The 17,810-nt window shown below is 38.1% G+C and overlaps 1 protein-coding gene across 2 annotated transcripts in view; it reads left to right on the top strand.

Moving 5' to 3' along the window:
- The window catches only part of LOC143186502 (putative carbonic anhydrase 3), a 111,840-nt gene extending 94,504 nt beyond the window's left edge, over positions 1-17,336 (top strand). For both annotated transcript variants that reach the window (XM_076390181.1, XM_076390179.1), the window contains exons 5-6: positions 11,634-11,867; positions 16,368-17,336. In XM_076390181.1, the coding sequence (XP_076246296.1) occupies positions 11,634-11,867; positions 16,368-16,553 (420 nt within the window). In that variant the 3' untranslated portion in view covers positions 16,554-17,336. The remainder of the gene's footprint in view (positions 1-11,633; positions 11,868-16,367) is intronic.
- Positions 17,337-17,810: the final 474 nt, after the last annotated feature.

The raw sequence follows: 17,810 nt of genomic DNA on the forward strand, positions 1-17,810 counted from the left end.
TACTTCGCTGAGTCACTCTACGCGGTCAAGAGATGGGGGATTCGAACTGCGCGGAATTCTTAACTATTCCCCTCGACTCTTTACGCGATTTACCATTGCTACGCGTTACGCCCTCACTGTTACGATGTTACAGTTCTCGCGTCGCGGCGATGGTCAGAGATTCGCTCCGATCTTGGGGTGGCTGAGCCTGATTTACAGGACTCTAACGACTCTAAATGACTCCAAAAAAAGACTCCCGATCGATTGGCTCGCCTGCTCTTTATAATATTCCTTTTGGGTCATTCTTCGTAATACCCAAAAGGAAAACGCTTATGTGTTATTTTCTTACATCAGCTTGGCGGTGTCGGTTATACTCGGTCGCATAACAATGTTGTGAAATGCTGATGCATTTCTCGCTTATTGACAACGGAAAAGGGGACCAGGTGAAGGCCGAATGTAACAGGCTATTCACAGAACCTACGAGTTATTTAGATTACCAGAAAGACAAAATATAATACATTTGAATGACTCGATTAGAATTTACGTCAAGCATCATTTCGGAAATAGAGCATGAATGGATGCAAGTAAAAAAATCACAAATGATAAGTTATAATGAGGGAATATTTGGCTTAGAGAAATTACCAGGCAGAAATTTACGACAGTGCGTAGTTTGTAGTACTAAATCTATTGGTATAAAACGATCGAATTTAATTTGTGTACAATGTAAAAAAGGGTTACATTCATTATGTTTTCATAAACATGTCTGTTTTAAAAATAATAATCATTAGAAATTTTGTTTAATATCTATTATAAATAAAATATTACATTATGTTTTTTTTAAATGTTGTTAAAAATAAACGTTGGAACTCAATATGTTACAGAAAGACAGCTAATTATGCAGGTTGTTTACGATTGCTTGAAAGAAAATTTATAATTACGAGAGGAAACTCTCGACAGACTCGCGACAAGATACATGCTGAATCGAGCGCGTTGCGAATTGATGATCGTAATCAAAAATGGCGACACGGTTCACCATAGTACGTGAACAGCGCGATCGCGTTGCGTGGCACTAAAACGGTTAAAAAGAAGATGGGAGAAATCAAATCGAACTGAGGCCAGATTTCTTCAGCTGAACGTTTGTTGGCTAGAATCTACATTTGAGTTTCCTGCAGAAGTTTTACAAGAATCTTCTATGGAAGAGCAAATAGACTCGAAGCATTTTGTCAAAAAACCATTTGCAAGTTGCTCTGAAAGACAGGAAATGCGTAGAACTGCAGATCTACGGAATTCATTCTCAGGGCAAGAACTGCTGTTTGCAACAAAGATGAAAATGTGAGAAGAAGGTCGAAATCATATGGCAAAAATAATAGACTTTCTGTTGAAATACCACAACGAAGCGGAAAGAGTAAAGAAGCCTTGTTTTGAAAATGCTTAAAGCAGAGATTTAGGGTCCAAAGAAGAAGCTCTCGCACTAATAACATCTTTAAATCTGTCTAAAGCTCAATATTGGATTTTAAGGGACTTTTCATTGAAAGAAAAAGTATTATCAGATACACCAGGCCAAAATGGAATGTTATCGGCCAAAAGAGTGTATTAACATAAGCGATAATAGTGTCGAAGTGAAGCTACAAGCCCTGTTGGATCATACAGTTAAACGTATATTAATGGTTACAAAATCAACCAAAGAGAAAAATTTGGTTTTAGTGAGCAAATGGGGATGTGATGGTGCATCTGGACAAAGTATACAGGGTGTAACAAAAATGTTGCAGTTCCTTAAAAGGGGTGACTCAGGGGGTGATTTGAAACAACTTTTTCCTTAGCGAAAATGTAAGATGAGGCTTCGTTAACGAGTTATTAACGAAAAACACCGGTCAATGAGAGCGCGAGTTTGCCGTCCGAGCGACCGCGGTAGTGTTGGGTAGGCGCGCTAGATGCTACGGTTGTACTCCGAACAAGAAAGTCGTCATACATCGAAGAAAATAGCATTAGTATGAAAACTGAAAGCGACATAATAAATAATACCGAGTCCTTTTTTTGTTTATCACTTGAAGTGAATAATTACTTAAAATCGAGGAAAACTACGTGCAACATAAAAACGCGAATATGTAAATTTCTTATTCGCATAACGTATAAACGAAAAAGCAATACAACAAAAAATAAAGGAAGAGGAGAACAAACTTCACCTGTAGTTTGTAAACCTGTGTCACTGGGTCACTGTACCGATCTTGGTCATCGACTGTCGAAATGGTTTATGCTAGGGCACGCGTTTAGGTAATTTATGGCTTTATTGCTTTGGTTTCGAAGGAGACATGATCTCGGAGTGTCCGAACAAGGAAAGTCTGAGGTGCTTAAACTACGTGGGGGGTACAAGGAGCTTCCTTGGAAAAATTCTACCCTATCATAAACCATTTCGACGGTCGATGACCAGTATCGGTACAGTGACCCAGTGACACAGATTTACAAACTACAGATGAATTGCATTTAATTCATTAATGATTATTATTTTTTAAATCTAACGCAGACTACTTTCAACGTTTCTATCTTCAACGTTAATTCTCCAATTTTCCGTTCATTTCTTTTGTTGCATTGCTTTTTCGTTTATACGTTGTGCAAATATTTTCATACTAATGCTATTTCCTTCGACGCATGCCGACTTTCTTGTTCGGAGTACAACAGTAGCGCCCAGCGCGTATCCAACGCTACCGCAGTCGCTCGGACGGCAAACTCGCGCTCTCATTGGCCGGTGTTTTTCATTAATAACTCGTTAACGAAGCCTCATCTTACATTTTCGCTAAGGAAAAAGTTGTTTCAAACCACCCCCTGAATCACCCCTTTTAAGGAACTGCGACATTTTTGTTACACCCTGTATATAAGCAAACGGTTGCGCAGAATAATCCATTTGACGATTCTAGCGTTTTTTGCACAACATTAGTACCGATCAAACTTTACAATCCGGAAAATATGCAAATTGTATGGACAAACGTAAAACCATCATCCACATTTTTCTGTCGGTCAATTAACTTTCAGTTTACTAAAGAAAATACCGAAACCATTATTCAAGAAGTTTCACGTATCAAATCCGAAATTTCGTCATTAAAAGCATTTTAAATCAATGATATTGAAATACAATATAGACTTGTTCTGACAATGGTGGACGGGAAAGTTTGCAATGCTATTTCGCAAATAGCATCTGCTATGCTTTGCTATATTTGTGGCGCATCACCTATCCAGGTGAACAATTTACAATTATTAGAGTCCAAAATTTCTAAAGAAGACTCTTATGAATTCGGATTATCGCCACTATATGCCAAAATTAAATTTTTTGATTGTTTTTTACACATGTCTTATAATTTAGATTTTTAGAAGTGGTCCGCTTCCACCCATGAATTTAAACGCCTACAAACAGAAAGAAAGCGGATCATTCAAGACAAATTTCGAAATGAGTTAGGGGTATTAATTGACCGAGTAAAGCAAGGAGCAGGGACAACGAACGATGGCAATACAGTTAGGAGATTTTCTAAAAATCCAAAAAAGACATTGGAGATTATTGGGATTGAGAAGTGTCTAATTCGCAGATTTTCAGTCCTTTTACAAGTTATTGCATCAAGTCAACAAGTAAATGCATATTCGTTGGTTGCTTATGCCAGAGAAACGGCTGAAATATTTGTATCAAAATACGGTTGGTTTTATATGCCAACCACTGTACATAAGGTGCTGATACATGACGAGGATATTATTAAAAATGTTCTACTCCCCATAGGACAATTATCTGAAGAGGCCCAAGATGCCCGAAATAAAAATTTTAAGAAATTTCGAGAACATAAATCTAGGAAATTTAGCAGGAGTTCCACTACGGAGGACATTGTAAATAATTTATTAATTACATCCGACCCACTAATTTCCACAATTGGACCCCATTTTGCTACCATAATTAACAGATCATTGTTTCCGGAAGCAATAGAAATATTAGTTTTTGACTCTAATTTAGTTGCAGAAAATAATTAATTAAGCATTTGCTTTATAGTTATAGAAAATTAGTTTATATGTGTTACGTCCCGGGGATAGTACAGTATTTTGTGAGGTTTAGGCTTCGATTGCCTTCCTCGGGATCGTTCGGAAATTCGGGGCTGGGTTCATTTAACTTCTCACGTATGCACGTACAGTTAGTTTTATTTAGAATTCTCGTTTCGGAGATTTAAACGTTATTACAAGTTGAATATAAATTACAATATCTGATTACCTTAATTTCGGAGGTACGAAATTGGGAGGAACCAATGGCTCAGCTTCAAGGAGACTTACAAGTTTCGCTTCCCGGTTTACCGTCGCGTTACACTACACAGATTATAAATTATGACCTCCGGGAGTATTCCTTACTTGAGTTTAGTGGACGCAAAAAGCAAGAGTCGAAAATTCCGACAGGTTTTAAAGGGTTGATTGGAATTTGTTCAAATGGTGGCGGGGCGCGAAAGTCCTGTCGCAATTGATGCTTACCTCGACGAAATCTACAGCGCGTGATCTGTAGTCGCGAGATTACCGTCTATAATTTTTATTAATTTTGGACTACGATATTCCTCAAGTAATGTATACTAACGAGGTCGCAGTTTCTAATCTTCTCGCTATCTATTTCCTATCTTATTCTAACGCGAATTATACTAGGTCAGTCGCTGGCTCACATTTGATACCTTCCCGGGTTATTGCACTGCTGAGGTTGTCAAAATACCAGGTTACCGGGGCATTCGACTTCAGCGAGCTTTTGTTTCGCAATGATTTACCCGGAATGGAACATATGAGTTCATGTTAGTTAAAATATTTTTGGTTTATATTTATTAGTAGATCGTTAACGTTTATTAATAGGCATTGTGTAAAATACAGTTAAAGTTCGAAGCTTTGTTTCGTCCGCGAGAATCACAGTACGTTAACGTACTGTGACCGACCGAAGGTCGCCTTCGGTAGGAAATTCAGTTGCGTTGACAATAAACTCGGTACATTCGAATTGCGACTCGTTTTTCATCCGATGCGGTTGAAGTTCGAACAGGTGAGCGATTACGATCAGCTGTTTGAATCTCAGGCCCGATACCGAGTGGGGGTATCGGAGCCTGACAAAGAGAGAGAGCAAGATCGGTACATTAGACAAAGAGAGACAATGATAAGCGAGCGCCGCGTAGCGGATTTTCGGGGACTCCGCGATTTTCGCGGAGCGTCTCGCGCTCGCATGTCGAAGTCAGTCTTGCACCGATCGCTCGCACGGTAGCAAGCAACAGCATTTACAGAAGAGTCTGCTGAGTTGGGAAATTTGGGCACCAAGTTCCTTAGCTCGTGACGCCTTCTACGCTGTAATATCGCACTACAGCTCGCCATAGCTCCCTTCGAGAACCACGTATTACACGTGCGAAGGAAAAGCGATTGTTTAGTCGCGATAATTTAAAAGACGAGTAACTGCGCTCTTGGAATCGGTGGTTACCTCGATTCCCTGAGCTTGCTATTCGTCGGAGGAGCAATCAAGACCTCTTCTTGGTTGAGCCCCGATATTGGCACCAACAGAGAGGGTAAACGTAAGTGTATCACCTCTGCGTTGCCCGTGTTGTATCACCCGTTTAGCAGCAGCCCGCGTACGACGAATAGATGCGTACGTTGCGGTGAACGGTGAGTGCTACAACCTCTGGCCTTTATCAGCCGCCAAGGCTAGCTAGAGCTAGTACCGAGGGTCGAACGCTCGCGAATCTCGGCTTACAACCGTGATTCGCACGAGGCAAGCCTTCTTGGAAGGCAGGTTGAGCAGAGAAAAGGAGGATCCCTCCTCTCTGCACACTCGTCTGCCGACGCTTTCTTCAGAGCGAAGAAACGTCGGTATTACAGTCCACTGCACTACCTTAACGATACGTCAAGCTCCCCCCTCCACGTAGGCTCGTTTCGAAGCCTGGAGTCGGGAAGACACGGTTTAGCTTGAAAGCAATACGCTCGCTGACCAGTGCGGTTTTGCCGCTCTTTTCTTTTCCAGACGCCAGCGTCGCTAAGGGACACCGGCCGGCGTCACAACAAAAGACCACTGAATCAAATCAATAATAAACGTCGTATCTAAGCCCTTTTCAGGGCCGACTCAAGTTTGATTACGAGTACAATTTTTTTCTTGACACCCTCCTCTCAACCACCCAATCCGGACCCCGTTAGATCCCTGAATTTTCAGCGATTCTAGCAGGCATTATATATATTACGCAGTGTTTTGCATTTCATAAAATTTGTTACATGTACATACATATTCAACACACATTTTCATTTATGTAAATATTCAAATTTCCTTTTTCTTCTTATGTAAATATTCAAATTTCTAATTTATTTATAAATCTTATTGGCTTAATCTCTGGCTCAGGGACTTTTGTTATACAATAACGGACAAAATGTATTTTATTATAAATAAATGTAATGATATTGTTCAAATGAAGTTAAGCCAATTTATCTAGTATCACAGGTTGTTTCATTTATTATAACTTCGTTTCTAATTATGATATTACAGTCAAAATAGACAATTCGTATCTTTGCATCGTCTACACAACATTCATGGAATTTCAATATTAGGGGGATTTAAATTTTTCAGCAATAATTACATCCTGTTTTATAAGCGTTTCGTTCCAAATGAGCGATCTATTGCAGCCTGGGCTCGAGCGCTTGCCGGACAGTGAGGTTATGTAATACTTCCAGTTACAAAATTTCAATTTCGTTCCAAGGTGGCACACGGTTGCAAGAACTGTTCCAATATTACTAAAGTACAATGTCTAGAGTAGTTACTTACGTTAATTAAAACTTAACATACCTTAAGATCTTCACGTAGTCAACGATCGAATTTAACATTACTCATGAACTCCTTAGTTTTTTTGGAAGTAAGATATCTTGTTCAAAAAATAGATAGAATTTAAAGAAACTGTGTATATATTACCTATAAAACATACTAATTAGGATAGCTGAATTAGATTTCGTACTAAGTTTGAGAAAAGTTAAGAAAATATTGTCAAAGTCGTGCTTGAAAATGGGTTCATTACCGTCACCTTAACGATGACGATTCTTACACTACTTTTTTGGATAGCTTAATCAAAGGAATTATGCTTTTAATTACATTTCCTATCAGAGAAACGCATTGGCTAGAAGTCTAAATATAGTATTCGGTTGAATTCAAAACTTCAGATTTTAGCATATGTCCAAAAGTTTACGTTACTCGTTCCAGTGTGCAACGTGCGCATTATACATGTGTTTCGAATCATGACGAAGCTGAAACGCACGTTGTCGGCACGTTAGATTACCGTTCGTGTAGCCGCAAGTACGATTGCTCGCAGCCCGCAGGCCGAGGGAATTCCCGTTTGCGAAAACCGTTCGTTATCCTAACCTCGCACGTGACCGCTGACTCGACTTGCATCACAGTCCACAGGCCGAAGAGAATTCGCACGCCAGTGGCCCTCCTCCTGCAACATAGCCTGTGGCGATCACCAGGAGTTAGCTTTTACACAGTATCGCATACGTTATTTCGGGTTTCGGATATACAAGGGAAAGTAAAGAAGCTCTTACCACTTATGGCCTCGTCAACGTCTAGCACAAAAAGAAGGATGAGACCGCTGCTCGCTACAAAATCGCTACGCGGTGCTTCTCTACTATGCTCCTGATTGGTGCAGGATCTCGCGGTCAATAAGTCACGGCGACAGAACAGTATCCCACGATGATTGGCAGGAACCCACCCGATGAGACCCACCGGGGATCTTCTTACAGCGATGATCTTAAGACGCAGAGCCTTCAAAGCCCGCGGATTTCTTTCTCCACCATCTGCCAACGATGCGGTGCCAGTGGCTTACGCTCTTACGACTCTCCGTTAGAGACTTCTCTTACGGAACGCGGAGCAAGGTGGCTCTCCTCGCGTGACGTCAACTAATTCCCATGACTCAATGCGTCCCCGCGCAACCATGTTACGACTCTTCCATCGGGCGTTCTCCCTGAGTTGGCTCGATAGGCTAAGACACCCTCTCCCATCCTCGAAACATCGCTTCACTCGCCGGACTGAGTGATGCTGGAGCGGTAGGTACCTCTAGGTAGGAGCCTCTCCCCAAAGCCAAAAATCCGCCGTAAGATACCTCTGCTGGCTCCGATGCTGAGTAGTCTCTGTCTCCTGTCAATGTCGTCATCGTCGTCGCTGAGATATCTGCTGTCGCTTGACGCGCTTTTGCACACAAAAGCAGATGTTAGTATCGTATTCGACTCCTGATGGTGCATACTAAAGGCATCTTCTGCCCCAGAAAGGTTTGGCTTTGTGGCATGTACTGCTACCACGTCACATATCATAATAAATGATTACGAAAATGAATTTGATTGCTGAGTATTCTTCGGATACGGATTTGACAGATGTGAATTCAATGTATACAGATATATTTTCTGAAGGTATGTTATAACTGTTCCTATAAAGTCTAAAATCTTTAAAAAATAATAAGTATTCGATCCATAAAAACATAAAATGCTTCTAAAATTACGTATAATTTTACAATAAAGTTATATATTTATATAATCTGTTTTTAGGGAATTATCATTTTTTAACATACGAAACAAATTACAACATAAGCAGATTGACGAAGTAAGAAGCCAAAAGCTGCATGAAACAATGATACGAATAACAGACTTGTCATATACATTTTGTGGACTTGTGTCTATTGAAACTTCTAAGAGTTTCAAACATACGGTAAAGATTAGTTTTTACCGTCGTAAGCATATTGTTTCACTTTTCGAACAAGTACCATAAAACTGCGAATCCATTGCGCCGTGCCGAACCACACAGTACCGTAATTAAGTCCTTGACGCATAGATCAGGTTTTTTCGCAACTTGACCATCCGCAAACTAAAATTAGGCCCGAACCAATAGAAATCATCCCACTCTCTGATTGGTTCAGATACAATATTGAAAAATATATTAAGTTACTATTGATTTACCAAAAGTAGTCAGTCCAATTCAGACATTTAACAAACTCTGTCCAAGCATACAGTAAAGTAGTTTTAACGATCAAGTTCAGTAAATACTCAAAACAATCCCTTGTGCCTTAATTGTGTAACAACCAACTGTGATTTGGCCTACGAAGAAATTGACTTCTAACCAAAAAGACAATCTCTTTTTTAATAGATAATGAGTGATAATTAAATCTGAACAGCGACAGTGATCTAAACCCCTAACTCATAACCCTAACTTCAAATACTTACATCGAATCCTCTCGCCAGCGACACGCAACGCGCATGCACACACTCAACAGAACGCTTCCCACTACGCATGCGCACAAAATCAGTACGTCACCAAAGCGACATCCTATAGCGTGAGATGGAACACACATTGACAACAGGATGACGACTGGATGATGACAACATGAGCCAATCAACAAGCAATGCTCTCTATACGCCTACGCAAACAGCATCAGATGCATGCGCCAAAACCTCGAAACCAATTGGGAGCGCGTATCCTGCAATGACTCCCGAACACGCAGGCGCAACAGAGTGCTACCCCTACATCGAGGGCAGTCATCGGGCCCAAAAGAGGTAGACAATTTTCCCGCACAAATAAGGTAGCTCCGGCAGACGAAGAGAGTAGTAGTACGCAGCGCAATTCTCTTTCTCCGAATTCCAACCTCAACTTCGAAATCCATACCGAGGCAGCTTTAACCAGGTCCTTGGTTCCTTCAAATCAAGGCAGCTTGAGGAGAGCGGGGAGAGCAAGGAAGAAGGTGCCGCCTCAGTCGGGCACCGGATTCGTTGCAGCGAATGAAAGGAGTCAGTCAATCTCGGTTGGGAACAGTCTTTATTCACGCTAGTGAAATGCGCAGTGTGAGTTCGAACGCCTCTTGTTCGTAGCATGGGACAGGAACTACTGCTCTTTGCACGCGGTCGCGGGGGGGGGGGGGGGGGGGGGGGCTCTAGTTAATCGTTCGGCTAGGAACCATGTCTCCCCGTTTAGGCGGTCGCTGTTGGTAGGGAACCGCTGCTCCGCTCCGTACGCGGTGGGCTCCACTCCGTCCGCTCCACTCGGTTTTCACAACTCGCAAGGAAGTAGGATCATCGGGATCAGAATCTGTTGGTGGCACTATAGGCTACGGCAGCTACTCGACCCGTTGGCCTTGACCGAGATGACCGTTGCCCGTGTCCATCTGGCTACGCCAAGGGGGTGGTAAAGCGGATAGAGAACTCTCCCGTTTCGGATTACGGTTTTACCACAGGGAGCGGTTACACCACCTCCAAGTGTCCGTTGGAGGACTGAGGACAGTCGGATACAAAACAAAAGAGAGAACCAGCGTGTGCGCTTTCGAAGGATCGTTCGATATCTGTGTACACGTTCGGTAGCTGGAACGCTCTTCCTTCGGTGCGGTTTACACGCCATATATTTCCGCGGTGTCATAACTTTACTCGCGGGATCGCGGTGGCCGCCTCGTGGCTACAGCGTGAACTAAGTCCGTCTGAGGCGGTCTCGAGTGAGAAGTTTGCGGTCTCCCTCTTACTTGTTACAAGCTTTAACCAGCTCCTTGATTACCACTTCGAAGCAGCTTTAACCAGCTCCTTGGATCCTCCAAATCGAGGCAGCTTTGACCAGCTCCTTGATTACCGACCGAGGCAGCTTTAACCAGCTCCTTGGACTTTCTTTGATCCATATCGATATTGACCATCGCTGCCATCTGCTCAGATTATAAATTATTAATATTATGTCGATATAAGACCTCGCGACAAATACCAGTTCATATGTTAATAAGAATCTATCTCATCAAAAGACTGAAGTTTGTATGGTTATAGGAATAGTATTAAGTACTTTAGTAGTGTAAAACATTTAGGTTAATAAATCATTTCACGTTTTATTTTTAATGAGAAATCCTAGTCTGTGAAATTTATTTCTTACCCACATGTCACACGAATCCTACTCCCTGTTCCCAGGTAAGCCGCTCTATCTGTGAACGTTTTATATGCTACGATACACGGTTCGTTACAATTGGAACAGAAGCAAAAATCAACGGATAACTCCAATTTACATTTTTCATTTATCATCTCGCAATAGTGTCGTTTTGTCAAAGACATATTTATTAAATCTTGGACTTTGGTCAAATTGCATAATTTTTTTTAATACTCACGTGCAGTTTTCATTCTCTTTGCTTTTACAAATACGTAAATCCTATATTCGATACACTAATTAAAGCATAAACTCGATTACTTTTAAATTGTAATTTACGGAGTTTTTACTTACAACCACAGATGTATGGATTTACGTAATGAGGGACTGTAGTGTAAACCACATCTACAAATCCCAAGTCTGGTTTATGGATTCAAATTATATTGAGACTTTCCATTGGTTTTCATACAAACTATTACCTTTTTACAAAATTGTATTATAATTCCCGTTATTCTGTATAACAATCAGAAATTTGAAACTTACATCTCAGCATCATACAGTTTTTACTATTAACGTTTCCGAATGTAAGCTGTATCCTCTTGAAAGAATTATCTCACCGTTTTACTAGAATTGCAGCTGACTTTATCAGTGGTCAAAAGACACGCGGATACTAGTAAACACGACTTACACCTGGAAACCTGCATAGTAATGTTAGACATCTTTCTTGAAATAGAAAAAACGATATGTTACATAACTATATTATTTGCAGTTAGGTAATGAAGATAACTTAGATATAAAGCCTGTTCTCGAAGCAACGGAGCTGGTATCAAAATGGACCAATACAAATGCAGTAACAATGAAATCGAAAGTGATTCCTTATTACTTTCTACCAAAAGACCATACAGCTTATTATCGTTATTATGGTTCACTAACTACTCCAGGATGTCAAGAGTCTGTAACATGGTCTATTTTTACAAACAAGCTAACAATATCAAAACAGCAGGTAAATCTAGTATTAGTTTCATTTATAAAAATAAATAAAATTAATAAGTCGAACTATTAATAATCTGAAGATATGTAATAAGTCTATTTTAAATGAACATACGATAAAATTCCCTTAATCTAATTAGATCTAATGCAAAACTGAGACTTATTATTAGTATTTCAGTAATATTCAGTTCCAGTATACAGTATGTCCCACGAAATACTGGACAGTCGATTATTTCGTAACCTATTAAAGATACCAAAAAAGTTTTTATATGAAATTGAATGGCAAGAGGGGGCTGATTTATTGGCCGTAACAATTTTTTTTTATCATTATTGTTTACAGAGATATGAAAGTTAAGTTTGGTTTTTTAAATGGGATTATATATTTTTTGTTTGATCAATAGATAGTACGATTCAAGACGAATTCAGCAAACATTAATGTATACATCTTTTTTCAAATAGTTTTTAAGATATTACGAATAAAAGTTTACTGATTTTCGGTGGAAGATTTAGGCCTGCCGTTCCTAGCACAGTCTCTTCGTATCAGTTTCAAGAGGCACGTTTAACACGTTCGACGCGCGACAGGGTAGCTCTATCGAGTTGAGCCCGTTTCCCCGGAGAATTATTGACCCGGCGGTGCTGCCGCGCGCTAGCAGACAATCGGACAAACCTTTTTCGACCATTTTTTTACCCCCGCACGCAACGTGTTAACCAGTAGCATCTTAAGTGTGGTCGAGAGTCGAGACTCCCTACTGTGCTTCCTGGTCTCGCTGATTTTCTTCCACCGAAAATCAGTAAACTTTTACACGTAATATCTTAAAAACTATTTGAAAAACGGTGTATACATTAATGTTTGCTGAATTCGTCTTGAAACGTACTATCTACTGATCAAAAAAAATATATATAATCCCATTTAAAAAACCAAACTTAACTTTCATATCTCTGTACACAATAATGATAAAAAAAAATTGTTACGGCCAATAAATCAGCCCCCTCTTGCCATTCAATTTCATATAAAAACTTTTTTGGTATCTTTAATAGGTTACGAAATAATCGACTGTCCAGTATTTCGTGGGACATACTGTATATGTATCATTTTTAACAACATCATTCCATTTGATTTCATTTTTATAATATTCAATATAATACGCGTTCTTTTTATTTAAAATGAAATAACTGTTTAAATTTAGCATCTGAGCAAAAACACAATTAGAGTGTAATATGGACTTACAAAAGAGTAAATAAATACACAGAAAGATTGAGTACTTAAAAATAGTTGAGAAATTCTTAAAAAATCAGTAACGTAATATAAGTTAGTTGTAGTGGGCTGTTAAAATATTTCAGATCAAGGACATTCCAAGGGAAGTGATCCAGTGACGTTGTTCCTTGACTATTTTTAAAAAATTTAATTTTTTGTATACAGAGTGTTTCTGAACAAAACGGGATAAACTCAAGGGGTGATTCTAGACATCAAAATAACATTACGTTTGTTAGTTATAAGCGTTTAAAAATCCGGTGGAAATTACTAGAAATAAACCGGAGTAGAGGCCTCAAGCAGTGAATGTCTGAGCAGTGCTATAGCACCGATGCAAAGAAGGGGAGGAGTTACTTATCGTCGGACATACGTTCGATGTATGTGCGGTTTTCCTCCAAATTTTATGCCAAGACGTAATGGTGTTTGCAACTATTTGTGATTTCCTTTTAAGAAGTAACGATTAAGAACTAACAAACGGAGTTTCAAAAGCGAAATCATTATTCTTGACTTTTTACTTATTTTGGCGTCCAGATCATCCCTTAAATTTATCCCGTATTGTTTAATAATAACGAGGATTATTTTGCTCTGATTCCTTCTTGTTTACACATAGGAATCTTATTTGTATCATAGCGATCGCTATTCCTTGCAGTTTCGAAGGTTCAATATGGGACGCATGGGACAATATGCCTTTGTTTCATGAAAAAATCACCTACAATTTCTATTCTATATATATTTTATCTTAATGTAACTCTAATGACCGATATCTAAGCCTGGTTCTGCAATATCAGTATTATAAAGAATAATAATTCGATTGAATGTTTTGCGAAAAGGGACAAAGTCTCCAAGTTACTTTTTTCCGGGATAGGGCACATACCAGCCAGTAACTTGCTCCAACCTTAAATCTAAAATTCAATTAATCCTTTACTGACAAGGCTTCAAATATTTCGATTTTCTTGACCTTTATACAATTTAAGACTTAATATCTCCGATGGGAGATTAATAATCCCAGATTATATAAAATTCTCAAATGAATATTGCTTGTGCCATATGTGTATATTATGTAGATACCAAAAAGTTTATGACTAAGATTCAATTGAAAGCGGAGATATGCAGCAATCAAAGATGTCCTCACAGAAGCTCGTTTGAGGGCCGAATTTTCACAGAATTCTTTAGCATACGTACTTTAATTATTGGTAGATTTTTTCAAACAGATTCTTGGAGTAAAATTACTGAAATCATATCAATGTCATACAAGGTGTTCGAAATAATTTGCACCAACGCTTTCCTTTTTAGAAAAAAAAATAGAGGAGGAGAAAGTTGTAGTATATTTTACTGGCAACGTAATAGCGTACCTCAATTTTTTGTATTTTCAATATTTTTCGAGAAACGTGCAACATTCCAGTGCAATGTTGGCAAAAGCTGTCAGGAATTTGGATAGCAGAACTCAAAAATGTATTCTTGCTAATGCAATTCACATTGAACACGATATGTGGCCTCATCAATACAACATACTGGTAAATACAATATTACGAGATGTTAAATTTCTTTCTTTCATTTCTAATCTTGCATAACCTTGAAAACAATAGTTAATGCACGCTTTCATATCATATAAAAGATATGTAGTATTCCATTTTAAAAAAATGAAGGTTACTTTCGTTTCTCGAAGAATATTGAAAATACAAAAAATTGAGGTATGCTATCACGTTGCCAGTAAAATATACTACAAGTTTCTTCTCTTCCCTTTCTTTCTAACGTTTACTGTTTACAAAAAGAAAGCTAGTTCAAATTATCGGGAACACCCTGTCTAACTGTAAGACAACTTACTGCATCCATAAGTCTTTGTCAATAAATGTGTGTAACATGGTATTGTCCAAAAATATTAAAATCTATATAATCTTCAGGTTCTGATGTAATGTAGCATCTAATTCTTGAATTTGAGAAAGGCACAAAACAAAGGAATGGCCGAACTTGTGCGATTAATAAACGGTTTTTATACTTTACTTCCAATTCAGCTTGATGACAACACACCTCATTGTTGGTCACATATTTATTCGTTGCCTCGAAGGTTTCCATTACAAAATTTGTATACTTCTGTACTGTGCCTTTATCAAATTCAAAAATTAGATGCTACACTACATAAAAATCTGAAGATTATAAGTATTTTGATATTTTTCGACAATCATAGCCGCGTTTTATAGTTGCGAGCTTCGATTTAAGAGTTTTTTCAAGGCCATCCTTGATTGTTGCACATCTACGCTGCCAGTTGAATCTCAGTCATCAACTTGTTGGTATCTATACAGGGTGTTCCTGAACAGCACGGAATAAATTTAACAGGTGATTCTAGAGACCGAAACAAGACGAAAATTAAGAACAATTTCGCATTTGATACTCCGTTTGTTAGTTATAAACATCTAAAAATCTGGTGGAAAGCACCAGAAACAAACCGCCTCCACCAGTGGTTTGTTGAACAGCAGTGTCACACTAACGTAGTCAAAGTCCAAGATCATGTCCAAACCAAATCGAAACAATATCGGGTCGTAATAAATAGGCACAATACTTCGAATGCTAAGGAAATGTTGAAGTTACTGCTAAAATACAGAAAAGAACACATGCGAAGATTTTAAATTTTAGTACACTACTTGATGAAGTACGACATTTAGCGTGATTTAACGTGAATTACTGAGTCCATTCACTCCCTTCACACCATATTCTATGAGTGAATCAAAACATACAAAAAATACAAAAAATTAAATTTTTTAAAAATCGTTCAGCAGCGACATTGAATTAGTTAGCTTAGAATGACGTAAGAATAGAGCAGAACAAGGATACTGTTTTTCACATTTCTTCAAGTATATGTTACCCTGTAACAATACGTTTACGTATATCGATTTTTATCGTTTAATAACTGTAGTTATTAATTCTGTAGTTATTAACCAATAAAATTTAATAACTGTTTATATCAGACGCACATTAGCATATTTTAAGTATATTTTTACGACACTTTTACGACACAACTTTTACGACAGGTCAAGTCGGATTGAACGGGTCTCGAATGTTCGAGTATTTTTCGACTCAAAACTGTATTCGGGATCTAATATTCAATTTGGGATAAAATTCTTCTAACCAATCTTAAATTTTTTCATTTCTTATAATTTTTGACATTTGCTCAACACAAAAACTATATCAAGAAACTAAACTGCTAACTTAACTGCATCGATTTACTGCTATGGAACGTTAACTGTATTTTTTTTTCATTTACAGCTGAACATATTCGAAAACATAGGAACAAGTGGTGGTATTCTAAGTTTTAATTACAGACCAATTCAGCCACTGGGAAAGAGAAAAGTTTATCATCATGATGAATATTCTGGTGCATCTATTCAAGCATCTAGTTTATTTTGTATTCTCTTTAGCTTTATGCTAATTAAATCACTGCAGCTTCAATAATTTTATTGATAAGAAATGTTCGAAAGCTGTCGAAATGAGACTTTGTTAAAGTAGTATTCCAACAAAAACACATATAAGTGTAAAAATTTAGACCAAGTGCATTCGCAGAAATTGTGGTTATTCCGAGCTTACAAAGTATCGAAATTGAATAAGGCAAACAACATTCGTTTTATAGTTAATATGGGAGGGATGTAATCCTGAGCCTTACTCTTGAAGGCGAGATATATTTTATTGGGATTTTAGTTATTCTCAGCTCGTTTGTTGAAATTATAATTTTCACAACTGCAATGTAAAAATCAAACCATTTTGTACACTATACATCAATTATGTGTATTTCGTGTGTAACCAGCGCATATTTCATTAAACAGTAATATGACTGTACAATACAACTGATATGCAAGTAATATAAAAAACTAGTTTAAACACTTGTGTGTTATTAATTAAGCTGTTATAGGTTATGATTTCGATGAAAAAGGGTCAGTCAAGTACATTTTAGGTTTAATTTTTCAATTTGTGTCTGGCTCTTTAAGCGGTGCTCATTTCGCTAATTTTTTAGAATGCACACTATAAGATTCACATAAACTAGAAGGCTAATGTACTTGGCCTCATTTGATTTCAATACTTTGTAAGATCGGAATAACCACGATTTCTGCTAATGTATTTAGCGGATCTTTTTATACTAATAGTGTTTTTGTTGGGATTTAGTTGCTTTTTTAAAGTTTACGTTTTATTAACCGACCCGAATGAGATATGAATATATATATGCAACTTTCAATATGAATACACCTTAACTACTACCATTATCTCAACCACCACCACCACCAACATATCCACAATCGGCCCATGAAGGCAGTAAGTACATACAGATTTCAATAGAAAATACATTACCATGAAACAGATGCAACATAAATCTAAGAAACATAATACTAACAAATTTTTTAATTATAGATTGACCTTGGGGTTATAGAGCGGGTTGAAGGGTGCGAGAAAAAAGGGAATAGTGGGTCGTCTTATACATATTAGAAATACAAAGTCAGATCCTTCACTAAATCGTCTCCTTCGAGACAAAGAGGGCACCCTACTATACAAAAACAGAGCCAAAGAAACAGTAATGGGTGTCGGTGAGGTTGGGGTTGTAGCTGCAGCATCTCCCATTTATGTATATTGTTTAAATAAAGTTTGAAATGAAAAGAAAAGATTACGCTAATAGTATAAATATAAACTATTTTATTATAAAAACTGTGTTAAGAAAAAGGT

Source organism: Calliopsis andreniformis, unplaced genomic scaffold (assembly GCF_051401765.1).
Source record: "Calliopsis andreniformis isolate RMS-2024a unplaced genomic scaffold, iyCalAndr_principal scaffold0001, whole genome shotgun sequence".
NCBI lineage: Eukaryota > Metazoa > Arthropoda > Insecta > Hymenoptera > Andrenidae > Calliopsis > Calliopsis andreniformis.